Raw genomic sequence first — 21,174 nt, 5'->3', positions numbered from 1 at the left:
AGGCTTGTGGACTCAAGTGTTTCCAAGCCCATACTTGAGTGTCCATGCTGCATTGTAAACTTGGGCTTATCATTGCTGGACCTTGGTGTCCCAGCCTTCTTACGTGTCCATACTGCATTAGACAGACCTTCTGACTGAGGTCTGTGGTCTGAGCTGCATTTGCACTGTAAAATGACAGGGCTTTGACCTGAGTCACAATGAGATTAGACACTGACTCACCCCCTTCCCCAGCAGGGTCCTAGGACCCGGGTCCTGAGTGCTTGCTGCTCCAAGTCACACTGATTTGTAGGGGGGCTCAAACCAGAGCCAAAGCCTGGGGTTAACGCGCCGTGTCAACATACCCACACAAGCATGACATGTAAGCTAGGAGACCAGCCCAGGAAGCAGTCTGGGTGCCCAGTTACAACCAGCTTGGTGGGGCAATCCAGCTCTAATGGAGAAAGCCTGGATCAGCACACTGGCCACAAGGATGGATGCTGGGAGATGCAGCAGAGAGCGTGAGGAAGGGACTGGGGTTGGAAGGAAACTGGAAATGCTTGGCTACTAAAAATTGCCTAAGTTGAACCTAATTGCCTAAAGCTCCAGGATGAGGACTGGATGACAACTGTATTCATCAGCACAATGGAGCTTCCAACCACAAGTGTGAACCTTGTCTGTGTAGGAGAAAGAGCTTTCTCCAGGGTCAATCTTGAATAGTGTGGAGTTCGTTCCTCAGTCTAAGGACCATCCAAGCCTCACCCTCTTCCATTCCAAATGCAAGCTACACTTCTTCGACCTTGCCTTCTGTAATATAAACACACAGCATATTTTAAAAACCCTACAAAACACTTCACTGCACATACATTTCCTCCACTAGGAGAGGAATGAGGGAGAATGAATTACACATGACAGATATTCATTACATTGCAGGCATTTAAAATGACCTGTGTTCTCTGGAGATCCCTATACTGTTCTGAATACCATTGTATCTGACCACCTTCCAGTTGTGCATTAAGCAAGTTATTGCATTGTGTTTTAGGTGTACAATTGCAGTGAGAAGTTCACCATGTGTCAGCCATTTTCTGCTCCTTTTAATGACACTACGATTCTACCCATGCCACTATATTGGCCGATAATGGTATTAATCTGTATTTGTGGCTACATCTACACCACAAGCTACGGGTGTGATTCGATTACAAGCTCACCTGAAACCGATAGGAATGTACTCAGTTTAGCTAAGTGATGCCCTCCACTGGTTCTGTGGCTACACTGCTGTTTATACTCATGCAAGCTGAGAGGGCGATGAGCAGGGGAATCACACCGTTAGGCTAAGTCTACACTACGAGCTGAGTGTTGTGGTGATTCTGGTATAAATACCTACCTCTCCAGTGTAGAAGGGTTCTTCACCCCAAGGCCAAGGACTGGAAAGTTGGGAAAGCCTCTCTAAGCTGGCAGCTCTGATCAAAATGTAACCTTGGCATGTGATGTAGGGCTGAGTTGTTATTCCTCTCTACTCCCATGCATAGGCAACATGCCTAAGTCACAATCTAGCCCTAACTGCTCCACAAAATTGTTTAATTAAAAATCCTGACATGAAGTACAGTCGAGGTGGTGGTGGGGTATGGCTGAGTCTAGCAAAGCTCCTCCTACATCTGCAGAGCTCCATAGAGCTTCCACAGAAGGGCTTCTACAGGGTTAGACTCAGATTTTAAAATCAGAAGAGACCATCGTGATCCTCTAGTGATTGACCTCCTGCACATTGCAGGGCACAGAACCTCACCCATCCCCTTCTGTAATAGACCTCTGGCTGAGTTTCTGAAGCCTCCAAATTATGGTTTAAAGGTTTCAAGTTACAGAGAATTCATACTAATTTAAACTTGCAAGTGACCCTGTGCCCCATGCTGCCGAGGAAGTGAGGTGCATGCAGCAGGGCTGCTACTGTTTTCTTCCACAAGGGCAAAGGACAATCTGGCCCTATACTCACACTGTCACTAAGATTTTTGCCTTTATCCTATGGGTTTTTAAATGACATTCAAATGCACCAGGGCTCCTTTTCTGATTAAAAGTTAAAAATGTATATTCCTTATGTTCGTACAACAGTTTAACAGACTCCTTTGAAATTGCACAAGCAGCCAATAATGGCCAGGAATATTCCATACTCTCCTACAAGCAATGAGGTATATCAGTGCTCCAAGATTACAGTGTGTACATAAGAATATCTACTCTTTGCCTGTAATTGTCCACTCATAGATGCCACTCATCTGTAACTCCTATTGAGATGTGGGTTAAAGTGCCAAGGATACTAAATACTATTGGCAACCCTACCATTTTGTATAAGCCACTTCAGCATCATGGCTTGCTTACTGTAGATAGCATATAGATGTAGAGAATTTAAAAACAGCATATGATGTGTTATTTTTATTGTGGTTATTTCACAAGGGAACATGTAGTTTGCTACCATACTATTAGCTGATCTAATTTCACAAAAAGTACAGGTCATAGCAGTGGCTAAAGATGTAGTGGTTATTAAATTACACAGTAATAATACACAATAGGTGTGGCTAATAATAAACCTTTACACATTTTTCTATGAAAGAATCTTGCTAAAGGATTGTTTTCCTTCCCAAATACATAGTCAAACAGATTAACATGGTAAAATTATGTAGGAAAAAGGTAAAGATAAAACTGTGGTCTAAAGCCATTCACAAACTTAACCAAGTGCTTTAGACACAGTACAAATAAGCATGATTTTGTTAACAGAAACAACTGCATTTGTGGTGGCACAATCTGCTTTTATGACTTCACTGCTTCAGAGAACTACTTTCCAGCTAATCAGCATGAATTTCTCATCTATGTATTGATAAGGGTACCTATCACCTTCTTATCTAGGCAGTGAAAATTGCATGCTGTTATGTTTACTATTAATGAGGCTTGGTTTTCATCATTATCATATTACTGCAAAAATGTAATTGCCCCAGTTCAAACAACAAGTATAATGTTTTAGATTGTGGGTTTTAAAAACAAATGCCAGGTTTACCATGTGTGAATTAAGTAAATTAAAGCTTCTTATTGTTAGCTTTCCCCCAAACCAGGGAACTACAGTTCCTTTGCATCATTCTCTCTCTTTCCCCCTCCCCCAAAGCATCTGGGGACTGGTGCCTAATGAGTAGTCTTTTACCTTTATATTGTATTTAGAATCTCTGTTGGCAGTAGCCAACAGTTGTTACCTATATGATGGGTGTTCAAAGCTCAGTTTTTAGTGGTTAGGTCTTCACCTCATCATCAATGGAACTGGAAGTCTCCGAGATGGGGCATGGAGATGAACTACTCTCTTGTCCTGACACATGGCCTCTTTTAGCACAGCATTGAGGCATGCTAAGTAGGAGTCTGGGGAAACTTACACATGGCTACTGGCCTGTGATGGAATATATATCCCATCCTGTCTCTGAAAGGGTTAATGTGAGCCTGAGAGGCCACTCAACCCACCTGGTTGTACCTGAAAGGTAGGTTAGGCTTAATTAAAGATGAAGCCCAGATGGGGAAGGAACTGGGTGGTGATTATAAATGAAGGAAGTCTGGAGCAGAAAAATAAAATATTCTATGTAGAAGCTACTAAAACACATTCAGCGTCGAATGTGGAGAAGGAGGAAAATGCCAGTGAGGGAAGAGAGCTATTTGTACACCACCACGTTACACCAGGACAGAAAGATAATATAAGGGGGACAGATGAAGATGTACTACTTGTAGTCAATGAGAAATTTATAGCATTTATGACAGAAGTGAATAATTGTACTTTACAGACAGGGAAGAAGATTGAAAGGACAACAAAAGCAGTAGAAAAGTATTTACATATGGGCCATCTCTCAATAGACCACACTGATGCAATTTTAAATGAAGGTAGCAGTTTAAGCAATGTTTCTAATGGTTTTTTTGTTTGTTTTTTGTCTGGAACATAGTTTAACAACACATGGTCAGGTAATAAGGGGGGGGGGGGAGAAAACAAGAAACATGGTTAGTGAGAACTTATAATTTAGACTTCCAGGATATGATGTAATCCGAGATGACAGAGAAATAACTACAAATATAAAGACACTTCCTGCTCTACAGGAATGTCTTAGTTACATTGACATAGATCAGTGGTTCCCAAACTTTAACAGCCCGTGAACCCCTTTCACTAAATTATGAAATCTCATGAACCCCCTCCTAACAATGAATATTTCCAGGGATTTAAGTTTAAATTTCCTCAGTGTGATGGATGCGCTTGCTTTGCTCTGCATAGCTCTTGGAAGTCCAGAATCACTGGAGAAAGATAAAGTCTCAGATCTGGTTCGGCATCAAATCTGTTTCTGTATTTGGTTTTCAGATGTGCATACGAGGAAAACGCTTTCTTGCATAAGTATGTTGTTGGTATGTATGAAAATGGTAACAAAACTGCAGCAGCTCTTTCTGCCAGAAAGGGGTACTTGTTTCTTAAGCTCCAAAAGTTGATCAATGACAGATTTCTGAAACTCCTTTTCAGTTCGTAATCACGGGAGATCTCAATCTCTCTTTTTCCCCAGTGTTCAATATCTTTGTTGAGAAAGTGGTATCATCAAAAGGGTTGCAAATCCAGTCATTATCACCTGACACAGCTGGAAAGTATTCCCTGAAAGTTGTGCAAAGTCCTTTTAGGTGTGCAATTATATTGGTTTTAGTGCACTGATCCAACTGAAGTTTGTGTTCTGCCAGGAAGTCGTGAAAATTACTGAAACACTTAGTTTGATTGTTTTCCAAACAACTTTCCCAGAACTGCAACTTCTTTATCATGGATTCAACTTGCTCTTGCACATTGAAAACTGTTATATTGAGACCTTGAAGAGATAAATTTAGGTCATTAATTCTTGAGAAAATATCTGCTAAATAAGCAAGGCTCTGGAGCCAGACATTATTTTCCATACAGCTGGCAAGGTGGAAAGGGTGGCTGTTGAAAAAAAACTAGGATTTCCGTTGTAAGCTCAAACAAGCGCACAAGGATTTTGCCCTGTGAGAGCCATCTAACTTCAGTATGGGTCAACAGACAATTGTGTATACTACCCATTTCTTCACAAAGTACGTGAAATATTCTGGAATTTGTTGGCTATGATTTTATGAAATTCACCATTTTCACTGCATTGTTCAGCACTTCCTTCAGTCCCTCAGGCATGCGTTTTATTGCGAGGGCTTGTCTATGGATGCTGCAATGAGTCCAAGAGACTTTTGATGCAACCTTTCTTGTTCAAGCTACAAATCCAGTATACTTCCCCGTCATTGAAGTGGCCCCATCAGTGCAAATGCCTAGGCAACGACATCAATCTATTTCCTTTTCTTGCAAATATGCATTAGTCAGATTGAAGATATCTTCCTCCAGTTGTACGTTCTTCCAATGGTTGGCAAAACAACAAGTCTTCTTCAACCAGACCTTCATTCACATAACATACAAACAGTAGCAAAATAGCTAGATTAGCTACATCAGTTGCTTCATCCAACTGTATTGCATAATATGGACTATATTTCACTCTTTGTACAATTGTGATCTCTACATTATTTGACATGTCATTAATTCTTCGTGACAATGCATTATTGGATAAAGGTACCACGTTAATCCTTTTTGCAGCCTTTTCTCCAAGCATGCAATGAACTACTTCTTTTATACATGGACCAATCAAGCTCTCTGCTATAGTATGGGCTTCTGATGCTTTTGCTACTCGGTAGCTCACATGGTATGATGCTTCAAGTGCATTTTCATTTATCAGTACTTGCTTTGGATATAAAACTGGTAATGTCACTTTTCCTCAGCTAATTTTCGCTTGAAAAAAATCAACCGGCTTGTTGATGTGTGCAGGATGCCTAGTTTCTAAATGGCGCCGAAGTAGAGACAGTTTGAGGCTGTTGTTTGCTAGAACATCATCACAAATCACACACAGTGGTTGTGGACGTTCTTGATCACCAATGCATGTAAAGCCATATTTTATATAATCATAGTCATATTTTCTTTGTAAGTGACTTTCCAGGACCATCATAATCATTAAACTTAGATTTTCCACCGTGTGGACTTGAGGAAACACTAGCTGATTCTTGCGTCTTTACACTTTCCTTTTTCAGCCATTTATCCATTGAACTTGTGTACAAAAGTGCTAATAAAAACAACACAGAGAGACTGCTAACAACCAACAAACTAGAAAATGAGAAGATTCACTCAAGTCTCACTGAAGCAAACAGCACTCCAGAGAGAATGACAATTACTGAGGCACCTTAACACTGCTACATGGGCTACAACATGCTTCCGGCTGGTTTTGCTTGCAAACAGCTTTTCTTCCGCCACGAGGTCTGTCCCTAGGAGGGTGTCCTGCAAGGGACAAATTAGCTTGGACCACCTACCACGTACAGCGTGGCCCCTGCTCCCTATGCCCTCCATAACAACTTCCCATCTGACAAGGACAGGGATCTGAGCGGCCACATGCGTGCCTGGGGTCTCAGCTGCCACCCTGCCCACTACAGGGCTCAGGCTACTGGCCCCGTGCCAGGGTCTGGGCTGCCGGCTCCCCCGCTAACTGCCCAGACTCGGGCTGCCAGCCCCAACTGCCCAGCCCTGCTCTCCCTGGGGCTCGGGCTGCCAGCCCCGCCGGCGCGCTAGGGTTCATAGATTCTAGGACTTGAAGGGACCTCGAGAGGTCATTGAGTCCAGTCCCCTGCCCTCATGGCAGGACCAAATACTGTCTAGACCATCCCTGATAGACATTCATCTAACCTACTCTTAAATATCTCCAGAGGTGGAGATTCCACAACCTCCCTAGGCAATTTATTCCAGTGTTTAACCATCCTGACAGTTAGGAACTTTTTCCTAATGTCCAACCTAGACCTCCCTTGCTGCAGTTTAAGCCCATTGCTTCTTGTTCTATCCTCAGAGGCTAAGATGAACAAGTTTCCTCCCTCCTCCTTATGACATCCTTTTAGATACCTGAAAACTGCTATCATGTCCCCTCTCAGTCTTCTCTTTTCCAACTAAACAAACCCAATTCTTTCAGCCTTCCTTCATAGGTCATGTTCTCAAGACCTTTAATCATTCTTGTTGCTCTTCTCTGGACCCTCTCCAATTTCTTCACATCTTTCTTGAAATGTGGTGCCCAGAACTGGACACAATACTCCAGCTGAGACCTAACCAGTGCAGAGTAGAGCGGAAGAATGACTTCTCGTGTCTTGCTCACAACACACCTGTTAATGCATCCCAGAATCATGTTTGCTTTTTTTTGCAGCAGCATCACACTGATGACTCATATTTAGCTTGTGGTCCACTATAACCCCTAGATCCCTTTCTGCTGTACTCCTTCCTCGACAGTCTCCTCCCATTCTGTATGTGTGAAACTGATTTTTCCTTCCTAAGTGGAGCACTTTGCATTTGTCTTTGTTAAACTTCATCCTGTTTACCTCAGACCATTTCTCCAATTTGTCCAGATCATTTTGAATTATGACCCTGTCCTCCAAAGCAGCTGCAATCCCTCCCAGTTTGGCATCATCTGCAAACTTAATAAGCGTACTTTCTATGTCAATATCTAAGTCGTTGATGAAGATATTGAACAGAGCCGGTCCCAAAACAGACCCCTGCGGAACCCCACTTGTTATGCCTTTCCAGCAGGATTGGGAACCATTAACAACAACTCTGAGTACGGTTATCCAGCCAGTTATGCACCCACCTTATAGTAGCCCCATCTAAATTGTATTTGCCTAGTTTATTGATAAGAATATCATGCGAAACCGTATCAAATGCCTTACTAACGTCTAGGTATACCACATCCACAGCTTCTCCCTTATCCACAAGGCTTGTTATCCTATCAAAGAAAGCTATCAGATTGGTTTGACATGATTTGTTCTTTACAAATCCATGCTGGCTATTCCCTATCACCTTACCAGTGTTTGCAGATGATTTCCTTAATTACTTGCTCCATTATTTTCCCTGGCACAGAAGTTAAACTAACTGGTCTGTAGTTTCCTGGGTTGTTTTTATTTCCCTTTTTATGGATGGGCACTATATTTGCCCTTTTCCAGTCTTCTGGCATCTCTCCATGATTTTCCAAAGATAATAGCTAGAGGCTCAGATACCTCCTCTATTAGCTCCTTGAGTATTCTAGGATGTATTTCATCAGGCCCTGGTGACTTGCAGGCATCTAACTTTTCTAAGTGATTTTTAACTTGTTCTTTTTTTATTTTATCTGCTAAACCTACCCCCTTCCCATTAGCATTCATTATGTTAGGCATTCCTTCAGACTTCTCGGTGAAGACCGAAACAAAGAAGTCATTAAGCATCTCTGCCATTTCCAAGTTTCCTGTTACTGTTTCTCCCCCCTCACTGAGCAGTGGGCCTACCCTGTCCTTGGTCTTCCTCTTGCTTCTAATGTATTGATAAAAAGTCTTCTTGTTTCCCTTTATTCCCGTAGCTAGTTTAAGCTCATTTTGTGCCTTTGCCTTTCTAATCTTGCCCCTGCATTCCTGTGTTATTTGCCTATATTCATCCTTTGTAATCTGTCCTAGTTTCCATTTTTTATAGGACTCTTATTTTTTAGATCATGCAAGATCTCGTGATTAAGCTAAGGTGGTCTTTTGCCACATTTTCTATCTTTCCTACCCAGTGAAATAGCTTGCTTTTGGGCCCTTAATAGTGTCCCTTTGAAAAACTGCCAACTCTCCTCAGTCTTGATTCCCATGGGACCTTACCTATCAGCTCTCTGAGCTTACCAAAATCTGCCTTCTGAAATCCATTGTCTCTATTTTGCTGTACTCCCTTCTATCCTTCCTTAGAATTGCAAGCTCTATGATTTCATCATCACTTTCACCCAAGCTGCCTTCTACTTTCAAATTCTCAACGAGTTCCTCCCTATTTGTTAAAATCAAGTCTAGAACAGCTTCCCCTCAGTAGCTTTTTTGGGCTGCCGGCTCCCCCACTGATGGGGGCAGTGCTTGGGCTGCCAGCCCAAAACTGCCCAACCCCGCTAGCCCGAGCCCCAGGGAGATCTGCCCTGCAACCGGGTCCCACCTGCTGCCTCCAATGCCCGGGGTTCTCTGGCCGCCATTAGAGAAATTTTTCTGGCGAACCCCAGTTTGGGAACCACTGACAGATGTACAGAACATAAAAGTTTTGAGTACAATGCTGTTGAGATTCCTCTACAGGATAGCACTCCCTTACACAAATCAATAAGGTTTATAACCCATCTAAAAAAAAAAGCAACAACTAGACAATCTAGAATTGGAAGGAGTTAGTTAAGGGTATCAAAGGCCTGGATGTTATTTGTGGAGATTTTAATAGCCATAATGAATTGTGCGGAAGCAGGAAAACTGATTATAGCGACAAATGCCTGGAACAGTTCTTTGAACTGCACAACCCAGTATTGAGCAATACCAGAGCACCTACTAGGTTTAATTCTGTGAATAGAACCTTTTAATGTTTAGATCTGAGAATAGCAAAATGCAATATAGAATGTAAATGCAGCTGGGAAATCTATAGCGAGGCCACGGTAATGTTGAAAACACTTAAGAAATTCCTACCTAGAGCCTTAGAAAGGCAAACTGGGGACTCTAACAGTAAGTATGCTGAATATCTAATATCCAATTGTATCAGTGATAATCTAGAGGAATTTCATGATAATACAATAAAGGGAGTTATAACAGCAGCCCACCTAGCTATATGTAAAACATCAAACTGCCACAAACTCAGAAATCCAGTTCCCTAGTAGAATGAAGATTGTCTAGCAGCAATTAAAGAAGTATATACAAACAAGCAAACAAATATATAGACAAGCAAACAATACAATGAATAGCAAGGACTTAATGAACTATAAAAGATGTAAAGCAATGGCGGAAAGAATGATTAAAAATGCGAAGAGAGTTGGCAAGAGTATTGTGAGAAAATGAACAAAGATTCCAAAGTTTCGGAGACATAAACAAGTTAAAAAAAATCAGAGGGGGTAGCCGTGTTAGTCTGTATCCACAAAAACAACGAGGAGTCCGGTGGCACCTGAAAGACTAACAGATTTATTTGGGCATAAGCTTTTGTGGCAAACTATACAAAGACATGATGCATATAGCTCTCTCACATCCGGTGTGGGCAACATTATGAAAAGACTGATAAATGGGAGATTAGTAGCATACTTGGAAAAAATGAAATTATAAACTGTGTACAAAGTGGTTTCAGGAATGGAAGATGCATAGTTGATCATATTGTAAGATTAGAAACAAATACAAAACAGATTTTGATAGCTGTCTTTTTGGACACTGAAAAACATATGACATGCTACAGAAGGAAGCTTTATGTATAAAGTAGCCACAGTTGGAGAAAGAGGAAGAATGTTTTGGTGGATAAGAGACTGCTTAAGTGGTAGAACCATACAAGTCAGGTGGGGGCAGGTTTGTCGAATATTTATAAATGTACTAATTGCATTTCAGAGGGGAGTGTTATCAGGCCAACCCTGTTTAACATTATTATTATTATTAATGATCTCCCAGAGAGTATACAGGAGGGAATAGATATTAGTCTATTTGCAGATTACTGTGATATATGGGCCAAATATAGAAGACTTAAGATAGCTGTGGAGAGAACCAATGAGGCACTTGGGAATTTCAGAATGGGGAGATACTTGAGGATTTAGGTTCTCACTTGCCCAAACAACGGGAATGATCTTCACCAAAAAGTAAGACTGGGGAAGAACAGAACCTCTCTATATACAGAAGAAAAAAAAATCACTTCAAAATTTTAACATTCTTAGGAGTTATGTTCAATAAACTAACTTGGAAGGGTTATAGATAAAAATCAGAATTAACTGTAAAGATAGGATGAATTTGCTTAAAAGTATTGCTGGGAACAACTAGGGTACAGATAAGAACAAACTGTTGATGCTGTAAAGGGCATTAATAACACTAGTTATAGATTATGAATACCAAGACTTTAATTCAACTTCTAAAATCAACACTAAAAAGAAAAAAATTTCATCAGAGCTGATCCAAGCCCAAGCTCTGTGACTCACATGTTGTGCGAGTATTACGACTTTGGACTCTCATGTGTGCTGCAGGTAGCAACCTGAGAAATGCCTAGAAATTTAAGGTAGAAATTGTTAGATTTAATCTTTTGAGCTAAGGTTAATGGAAATAGCAAAGATAAGAGTACTAAACAAATATATGAGGTGACAAAGTTCCTCGTCTATCTTGGTGGGTCCTGTGCTTATTGGCGGATTTTCCTGCCTCAGAGATTCACCATGTGGGTTGGGGAACAGCCCAGAGATCTTCCCCTCTGGAAGAACCCACAGTCCAGGTCAATTGGGAGGTTGGGGGGGGGGCACCCTCTACTCCGGGTTCCAGCCCAGGGCCCTGTGGACTGCAGCTGTCTATAGTGCCTCCTGTAACTGCTGCATGACAGCTACAATTCCCTGGGCTACTTCCCCATGGCCTCCTCCAAACACCGTCCTTATTCTCACCACAGGACCTTCCTCCTGGTGTCTGATAACGCTTGTGCTCCTCAGTCCTCCAGCAGCGCACCCTCTCGCTCTCAGCTCCTTGCGCCTCTTGCTCCCAGCTCCTCACACTCCCACCCACAAACTGAAGTGAGCTCCTTTTAAAACCCAGGTGCCCTGATTAGCCTGCCTTAATTGATTCTAGCAGCTTCTTCTTAATTGGTTCCAGGTGTCCTAATTAGCCTGCCTACCTTAACTGGTTCTAGCAGGTTCCTGATTACTCTAGTGCAGCCCCTGCTCTGGTCACTTAGGGAACAGAAAACTACTCATCCAGTGACCAGTATATTTGCCCTCTACCAGACTCCTGTACCCCACTGGTCTGGGTCTGTCACAGTAGACACAAACTCCCACCTGTGAACAGGGTCAAAAGGTGGGTTAAAAGGAAGGTCTGGAAGAAATTAAAACCCTTAGTCATGGGAAATCAAACTATAGCAGGATGGTTTTCTCCCCAGTTGTGGATTTGAAATTATATGATACAAAGGTAAGAGCAGAACCATCAAATAAAACAGCTATAATTTAAGAGTTTATACATGGCAAATGGGGTCATCATTGCCAAACCTATACTGACTGCTCTAGAGATAAGAATACAGTTTGGGAAGGGCCTTTTGTATCCCTGAATCTGAAATAAAGAGACCTATGAGACTATCCAATTTTGTGGCCATTATGACAGGTATATCAAGTATAAGGGTGATTAGAAAGGAAACCTCGGAAAGCAGGACTGGTTCAATCAATTATTCTTAACTAAAGAGAGTACAATTGGGTATACCTATCATAATAGTGTGGATTGCAGTGCTTGCTGGGATACTGGGCAACAAAATGGCAGATAAAGCAGTGAAAAATGCCTTAAAATGAGGAGATTGTCATAAAGAGCCCTCTGAGTATACAGGACTTCAAAAGTTTGGTTAAGAGAGAACTTCAGAGGGAATGTCAAGAATTATGGACCAAAGAGGAAAAAAAAGGACAAAGGTCCTATGAAATATGTCCTAAACTTGAGGATAATGGTATACTTAATAGCTATGATAGAAGAAGTGAAGTAACTATACATTTAGAGGGCTAACAAGTCACTGTGATCTGAATGGTAATTTATATTTACTGAACAAGCACAAAAATAGGTTATGGACACCTGCAAAGTCCAAGAAACAGTTAAGCATCTGCTGTGGCAATGCAGGGACAGTTACATAGAAAAATTCTTTATGAAGAACTGAGATGCACCCAAGGTGAACAAATATATTCTTAGTACTGGGAAAGTGGGGCAGTATTAAAAAAGAATTTATTTGATTTTTTAAGGATACAGGACTGGGTGAGAGGATATAGATTTTGCTTATGCAAAAACTGCTGTAAGTGGCAGTCATAGCCTCATAGACTGAGGCTGCTGCACCATAAAACAGGAAGCAGATAGAAAAAAGAAAGAAGGTGGTTTCGGGGAGAGAGAAAAGAATTTTGCATTCACTCCTCAGGTATAAGAGAGTAGCAAGACCCTGAGGGTCGAGGAGGAAGTCTAGGAAGAAGGTTGGCCCTGGAACCCTCTTATGGGTAGAGAAGTTTAGCAAGAGGCCAGGTGAGAGACAGTGCAGCCACTAGGACTGAACAAGCTTCAGTGTGGTGAGCTCTGATAAAAGGGCAGGATCTGGACTTCCAGTAAGAGAGCTCTGGCAGGTGGTTAACTGAGGGACTGTGTAAGGGAAACTTAGGAGGGATGAAAAGTGAAGACGGGTTAAATTGTACACTTGGTATGAGATTTACTGGCGGATTCCAGGGGGAAGATCTGGCCCTGAAAGGAGGGTGAATTTAGAGAGGTTGTGAGAGAGACCTGCTGGCAGACTTGGTAGGAAGAAGTCCAGAGAGGCAGCAGTAAAGAGTCTGACATGGTAGACTTTGGCTGCTGGTTGTAGGGTCCTTGAACTGGAACCTAGTGTAGTGGGAGGACCTGGGTTCCCCTGCTAGCCACCAGGGAAGATGGCATGAAGCCCCTGATATAGGTGGAAAAGGACTTTTGACAGCCCTGAGATAAGCAGCTCTAAGGAGCACAGTAGGCCAGAATCGGGGCTGAAGACCTTTTGTAAGGACATTGGATTATCTGTTGGACTTCACTACCGTAAAAGGGGTGGGATCTGGCTGGAGAGGCTGAGTCACAAGAAGAGGCAGATCACTACAGGACTTGAGCAACTGTCGGCAGAGGGTGCTAGAAGAGAGCCAGCCCAGACATGAGGGGATGCCCTTGTACATGCCTATACGCTATCTGGTTTCTGAAAAGAGGACACCAGCCCTGGTGCTTTCTAGAGACATTTAATTGATCACTATATCCACATCCATCATCTTTAAGCCCAGTGCTTCTGGGTTTCAGTTTGCTTGTAAAATGTGGTGAATTCTGGGACTATTTAATAGAAGGTAAATCTTTTCAGAAAGATAACATCAATTTTCACTGCTCCCCATGAAGACTGAGATCTTTGTCCTGCTGTACTGTCCACTTTTCTTCATCCCCAGAATTACTTGGACTCAATAACAGAGCTCGTATGTATCTCCCCTGTGTAAATGCCATACTGCAATTGGTCATCCTTCACTGTAGCCCAAGACATCTGCTTGGTGGAGAACCTTGCTGCCCAGCCCCCTGAATTGCTGACAACTATGACACCTCCTAATCCAGCCACTCTTGTTTTCATATAATTCAATGCAGTGTCAGCAGCGTCCACCGGTGACATTCCTGAAAACAAGAACACAGAAGAGTGATGCTCATGTAGTATCTGCTTCTGGTCCCATTGAAGTCAATGACAAAGTACTCTTCAGACTTCACTCTGTGCAGAACCAGGCCCTCTATATTTCTTTTACTGAATGCCCAAGAAGTTACAAGTGCAATGGCTGGAAAATGCTTTGTTTATGGGAGGAATGTGAACAACTGCAAATAGCTTCTATGCTGTAGTAATACTGCAGAGACAGGGTTTATGTAGCTTCCCATTATTCTGAGGTTTTAGTCTTTTTTGATCTAGCATATCTGGTGAACTTTGTAGTTCAGTGACACATAATGGAACATTTTTGAAGGGTGGTGGTGGTCACTGTTGGCAATCTGCAAATGTGCCACTAGCAGCGGCCTGCCAGGGAATTTCTGTCTAATACACTTATGACGAACACTCACAATAATTCACAGAGTGAGAGTTTAAGGCCAGGAGGGACCATCAGATCATCTAGTCTGACCTCCTATATATGACAGGCCACCAACCATCCCAGCACCCACTCAAAACCCAACAACCGAAAGTAGACTAAAGTATCACAGCCCTTAGGAGATTAGACTATTACAAGCCACAGGCGGAGAACAGGAGGGATTGAAGTGCACCATGCCTGAGGCCCCCCACAATGGCAGGGAAATGATTGAGATATACCCAGATAATCCTGGCAAGTGACCCACACCAACAGGCTGCAGAGGAAGGCAAAAAAACCCAAACCCCAAGGTCACTGCCTATTTGACTTGGGTGAAAATTCCTTCTCAACCCCATATATGGCGATCAGTTAGACCCTGAGCGTGTGAGGAAGAACCAGCCAGCCAGCCAAGACCCTAAGAGGGAATGCATGGAGAATTGAACTGAAACGTCACTGTGGGAACCCCTACAAAAAGTAAGACCAGTGAACCCTGAGGAGCTAAGAGTGTGAATTCTGTTTGTGATAAATTTTGGTAATGTGGACGCTGATGCTACTGTGGGTGCAGCCACTGTTGGTCAGGATCTGCTATCAGCCTTCATATTGTTACCAAACTATGCACTGATGACACCAACAGCCAAGATCCTTTACCATACTCAATCCCTTCTAATGAGAGCACTTTATAAACAAATTGAAGAACACTTTGTCCTACGCAGAAGTCTGTTAATAGTTATGTCCTTGTTCACAAGCTGTAACCCTTCATTTGTCTCCAGAAATGCCGTAGTGCTTGGTCTTAATACTGTGAACTAAAGCAGCTGTAATGTTAAATTGTGTGTGTGTGTGTGTGTGTGTGTGTGTGTGTGTGTGTGTGTGTGTGTGTGTGTGTGTAACTACTGACTATATGCATTAGCCCTCCTTCAAACTTTCTGTGCAAAAAAAAAAAAAAAACATAATAGAAACTATTCACAATCTTTGCCACTGCAAGTTGGGAATCCATTCTCTAACCTTGTGGTAAAATCCTGACTACTGAAGTCAATGGGAGTTTTGCCACTGACTTCAAAAGGATCAGGATTTCACCCCATGACTTTTCACCAAGGCAAAAGCTGCCACCATAAGGCAGAAATTCCAATAGCTGTTAAAGATTTTTTCCAAACAAGTCACAGATTATACATGACAAGAAGAACTTACGTGAACTTGCAATACTTGGCACCCAGTAAAATGGAGGAAACTAATTAAACACACTGCTCAAAACATTCCTTCAAATATTGAGGAAACAGAAATAAGACTCTCCCCAAATGAAAGATGTTAAGGGAGAGCCAGCCATTCTTAACACTTCATGGATGCATTATATGCAACACTGGTATTCTAGAACACTTGTTTCCTATTTTTAGTAGTCTAAATCCTATTTTCAAAAATAAATTAAGCATTTAGGAGCCTATATCACACTGACTTTCAATGACATATAGGCTCTTAAGTCACTTAGATACTTTTGAAATTTTTTCCCTAAGTGTGCGCACAGGCTTATTCTACGGTTCTTAAATATTCTGCTTCTGTTGGCAGCTCAAGTGCTCAAAGTAGAAATAACGATAGGAGTGAGTTTTGGCCCTTTCTTGAAATGCTGAGGAATTGCTCATTTGCTGGGGTCTTTGCCTGGAAGCTGGGTTGTTCCTCAGCATTTCAGGGAAGGCTGAATAGCGGCAAGCTAACAATGAAAGGATTTCTACACACTAAGAAATTTAGAAATATTTCAAAAGGGTTTTAGTGTGATTCTCTTCTCAGGCTAATGTAAATCAGGTGCAACTCCACTGAAAAAATTGAGTTACTCCAATGTAAAACCAGGGCATGTGAGAAAAGAACCTGGCTCAATTCTTTCTGGTAAATTTAAGATTGGGAGGCCATTTATGAAAGGAATGAACTCCAGTGAAACAGGACAGTGAGGTGGGGCTGTGACATGTCAGATCTTTGGGGAATAATCTGTATGGAGTATTATATTTTATACTGATATTTTCTCTTGGCTCTGCTAAGAATGAACCATGAATAGCATATGTTGGGACCACAAAACATGTAGCAGTTACAGAAATCTTCTCAGCTGCTACTTGCCTTCTTGTTTCACATTTCTCTTATGAATAGGAATGTCAATGAAAAATGGTTTACTGTAATTCATATTCCAGTAAGAGTATCAAAAGTTATTGCTCATTAATACTTGCAAACCATAGCTTTCTAAAATTAGCAGTGATGTCTACATTAATGGTTCTGTAACTGTGTGCAGTACAAGTATGTTGTCTGACTGTTTACAGGCTGTAATATAATCAAGGGTTTGGATGACATCCTAACTGATGAAGGTAAAGCTTTAAAGAGTCATCCACAGTTAGATTGTGTTACAGTCAGATGAGACACTCCATGCCAGCTGTTGACCAGGTGCATATGTGGTATACTTGACACACAGTTTAGTAGACTTTCCAAAACAAAACTAAAATGCAGTCATATGAATTCCTTTTTGAATAGAGAGAAAAAGGTTATAAAATTTCTATTGCTACAAGCAATTCAGTCCTATGAATTGTTAGAACTTGTGGAGTCTCTAAACTTCTTGTGTTATGGAAGCTTTGCACTTTCCTTTATTTGTACTCTTTGTTTTTACTAATACTTGCTTGCATTTGCATTTTTCCAATTCTCTGCTCATGAAATTACTTAAAATTGTAAAAAAAAGCTTCAGTTAAACATAAAATAATTTATATGAATAATGATATATTATGATGCTGTATCTAAAACATAATGGAACAAAACCATCCACACTACTTGATATTCAAAGAACACAGTTGGAATTTATTTGGTTTGCACTTTTAGTCCTGCTATTTTGTGTGTGCTTTGAGATAATCCAACCAAAAATGGCCAGGAAACCAGTTTTTTTGGGGGGGGGTGGGAGCAGGAACTGTATTGCTAAGAGTATAATTTACATAAACCAGTTAGTTCCAGTATTACTTTCCTTCATCTTACTGGAAAGTTTAGCTTGTACCTTGTTCCATGTGATAGAGAATAAGTCGGGCTAGGACCACTTTCATCATACTTTCTCCATGTCCTGTGGTAGAGATGGCACCAACATGGTTATCAGCATAGCCTCCACTTCCTGCTCAAAGAAAAAGTATGATACTAAAGCTTTAGGGCAAAAGAGATTTACAAGCAATGCATGATTTCAAATCACAGGCCAATTTCTAAAGTTCTGGAGGTCCTGTTGCTTCTAGGAACAAAGACCTGAAAGTTCATAGGTGACATCTTTGTTTCCGATTTCTTCCTCAAAGTTTCAACAACAGTGTGAGAAGTCAGTCACAGCTAGAAGAGGTTGGTTGCCGAGTTATAGGGTTGGAAAGATAATGGCATAATGGGGGAAGGAGGAATAATGGCGAATCTGATGTTGGAATAGGAAGGAGTGAGCATTAATAGTAGCCAGATCAATAGCAGGTAGATGGAGGAGAGGCATGCAGGAAAGACAAAGGTGGAAAGGCAGGCAGGGTGATGGTGGGGAAAATAGGAAGCAGGAAGTGGAGGATGTGAGGCAGCTAGATCTGCACGGATGACTGACTGGTTAGGGAGGTGCACTGCAGGAATGTGCTGACCAATGGGCAGCAGAGAGGTGGTAAGAGCTCGCCAGGTAGCAGCACTAAGATTCCACTGTGACAGAGCATGGGAGAAAAGCCCAAACAGAAGAGCTGCTTCCAAGTTAGCTTTGTAAATTCAAAAGGCTGCACTGACCCAGAAGTGCAGCAAACCTGCTGATATCAGAGGACCTCCAGGTGACATCATTTAAGCAACAGGTGTTTGTGCCTCTCCGTGGGTCACTAGAATCAGTACCAAAGTTAGGGTCCTACAGCCACCTGATATCCCAAATCTCAGCTAAAACAACCACTCACTGAACAGTTTGGTTTTTTTTAAAGTCAATCTAGTGCTCACGAATGGTGCAATTAATAGTTACAATGTCAGGAGCCATGGAAAACAAAGTCAAATTATCGTTTGCTTATACTTTTAAAATTCTTTGAATTAAAAAAAAAAGTAGAAAATCTTGCATTCAGAAGAGAGATGGTTTCAAGCATGCTCCTTTTTATGAATGTTGTGCCTCCCCCGAAAAATGAACCTTAAAAAAGCCACACACCGATGATGCTCTTGGAGAGAAAAAAGTCCTGGCAGATAATATTTTTGAACGGGAAACTCCTGTAGGCCCCTTGAGGGTCACACAGTTGGTGCTTTATTCCTGCAGACCACAGGGGAGACACAGGAGAATGACTCCATGTGGGTAAGTACATCACCCTTGCCAAGCATTAGGAGACTGGTTAGGGGCCTTAAGATGTTGTTCAGGGGTCAACCAAAATCTCTCCCCCTCCTGCAATCCTATTTTGGCTAACATCTGCCAAGCCTAATAAGGCTCTTTGTGAGTGCAGGTGTGTTTTGAGGGATCCCACTGAGACAATTAAGGCAGATCAACCCCCAGATAGTGTCCAAAGACTTGTGGCTGGTGGGCCGTGATGCACCTCCTACGTAGCACAGAGTAATGAACCTGAGGTCCTCAGGAGAAGCAGAATGCTCTCAGGCTGCTGACCCCCCTTCCCATCATCACCACTACTTCATTCCATGCCCCCTTATCCACTGGCTCCCTTCCCTACCATTCTCTACGCTGGTCATCTCCATTGCATCTGCTGAGGCAGTTATTTGCCATGGGCTTTTGGAGGTGCATAGGATAGGATTACTACAGTTAGTATGGCGTTTAGGATGGGGAGCAGCAGAGAGTGAAAGGTTTTCCTCCTTCCCACCCAAAAAGGGATACTCAAGTTCCCTCCCTTGATTAAATCTGGACCTCCCAGAAGATCCAATATGCACTGAAAATGGTGCCATATTCTATTCTACAACAAGTTTGGAACATGTTTTACTAAAAATATTGTTTTTCCAGTTTCTGGTTCCATGGGAGAACTATGTAGCAATCACCAAATACAAGCCTGTCCCGTTAGAGGAATTCACTGGAGAATGGATTAAGAGTCCCTTTATCTACAGATGAGAGAACACTTATAACATTTCCTCTATTCTGCTCCCAACCATCATGCTTTCCATGGCTCTTTATGAACAGGAACTTATTGAGAGAGTCAAAGCTTTAAATAAGAGTGACTTAAGTTGCCAGTCATGTTAGAGACTTCTAGTCAAATTCTCATTGCTCTAATGAAACTCCAATGACTGCAATTGGAGTTGCACCTGATATACAATGGTATAAATGGGAGAAGAATCTGGTGCATTTGGTTAATTTTTCACATTAGTTTTTACCCTTTTCTTTGGGAGACACCTGGATTAAACACCATCTGAGCAACTAATAGAGCCTTAGAGGGGAACAGGTTGCAATTTTGTCCGTGTTGCAAGGGAACATAGCAGATGAGTTCTTGGTTTTTGCATAAGAGTATCACAGTATAAGGGATATGATAGGGAAACCCCAGACCATACTGTTAACAGAAAAAGGGGGAATGTCTCCTATTTCTGTTTGTTCAGACCTACCAGAAAGCTGGACAGTAAGTACAAAACATCTACCCCACCTGCAGCCTTCTGGTTGCATGGAAGGAGCAGTCGCTAAAAGGATAAACTGACTCATTTTAGTATGCTTTAATTTAAGCCTCAATTCTAGATCAGTTAGTGTCAATATTTCATTTCAATCACAGAAAATGTGAGTGTTAACTGATTCATTTACCCGTACCTATGCATGCTGAATCACCGACTCGGCCAACCAGTTTATTAGTGAGTCCCCCAGTGGATGTTGCACAAGCTACGTTTCCTTCATTGTCTATAGCAACAGCACCAACTGTTCCAGGGTCTCTGCCAAGAATAATTTTCACAGAATTAGGCAGGGTTAAGAATACTTGCCAAAGCATGTTGTGTCCATTCTGCAGGTAGCTTTTACAAATGTGAGATTACAACAGAAGTCTACAACTGAATGTCATTAACTTTAATCTAGTCTCATGTCAGAATCACTTCATTTTCATATAATTGTGTTGTTTTTTTAATGTAGGGAGTTTCATTATGAAATCCACTATCCATTTCAGATAACAAGCAATATGTAACAATTCTGACACAGTATCAACCTTATAATTAGTAGCACAGATGTCAAATTCTTGGCCTGTTTGATCTATTTATCTGATCTTCCCATGATAAATTTATATGCTACAGTATGAAAGCTTTCATTTGGAAAGAATATAAAAATTCCTAGCCCTCCTGACTGTGAAGATAATTTTTCAAATGGGACACACTGAAGTTCTGAATTAGCCTGAAACAGAAACTCAGAAGTGGGAACTGCCTCCACTGTTTCAATTGGAGGAGAGCTCTAAAGCCTAGTGATGATACATGCAAAAAGAGAAATGAATAAAGAAATAGTAGTGGTCCTAAAAATGCCATGCATCACTCTACCACATAGATTGGTCAGCCCATGCCGCTTCCTACAGCTCCCATTGGCCAGGAACGGCGAACCGCAGCCACTGGGAGCTGCGGGCGGCTGTGCCTGAAGATGGTCAGCATAAACAAACTGTCTCAC

General features: G+C 41.7%; 1 protein-coding gene across 2 annotated transcripts in view; it reads right to left on the bottom strand.

Moving 5' to 3' along the window:
• Positions 1-9,999: 9,999 nt before the first annotated feature.
• The window catches only part of ASRGL1 (asparaginase and isoaspartyl peptidase 1), a 34,549-nt gene continuing 23,374 nt past the window's right edge, over positions 10,000-21,174 (bottom strand). For both annotated transcript variants that reach the window (XM_054021565.1, XM_054021564.1), the window contains 3 exons: positions 20,344-20,462; positions 17,635-17,745; positions 10,000-14,193 (listed from right to left, as the gene is read on the bottom strand). In XM_054021565.1, coding sequence (XP_053877540.1) covers positions 13,979-14,193; positions 17,635-17,745; positions 20,344-20,462 — 445 coding nt within the window. In that variant the 3' untranslated portion in view covers positions 10,000-13,978. The remainder of the gene's footprint in view (positions 14,194-17,634; positions 17,746-20,343; positions 20,463-21,174) is intronic.

The sequence above is a fragment of the Malaclemys terrapin genome, chromosome 3 (assembly GCF_027887155.1).
Source record: "Malaclemys terrapin pileata isolate rMalTer1 chromosome 3, rMalTer1.hap1, whole genome shotgun sequence".
In the NCBI taxonomy this organism is placed as follows: Eukaryota; Metazoa; Chordata; order Testudines; family Emydidae; genus Malaclemys; species Malaclemys terrapin.
This window is presented reverse-complemented; position numbering and strand designations above follow the sequence as displayed.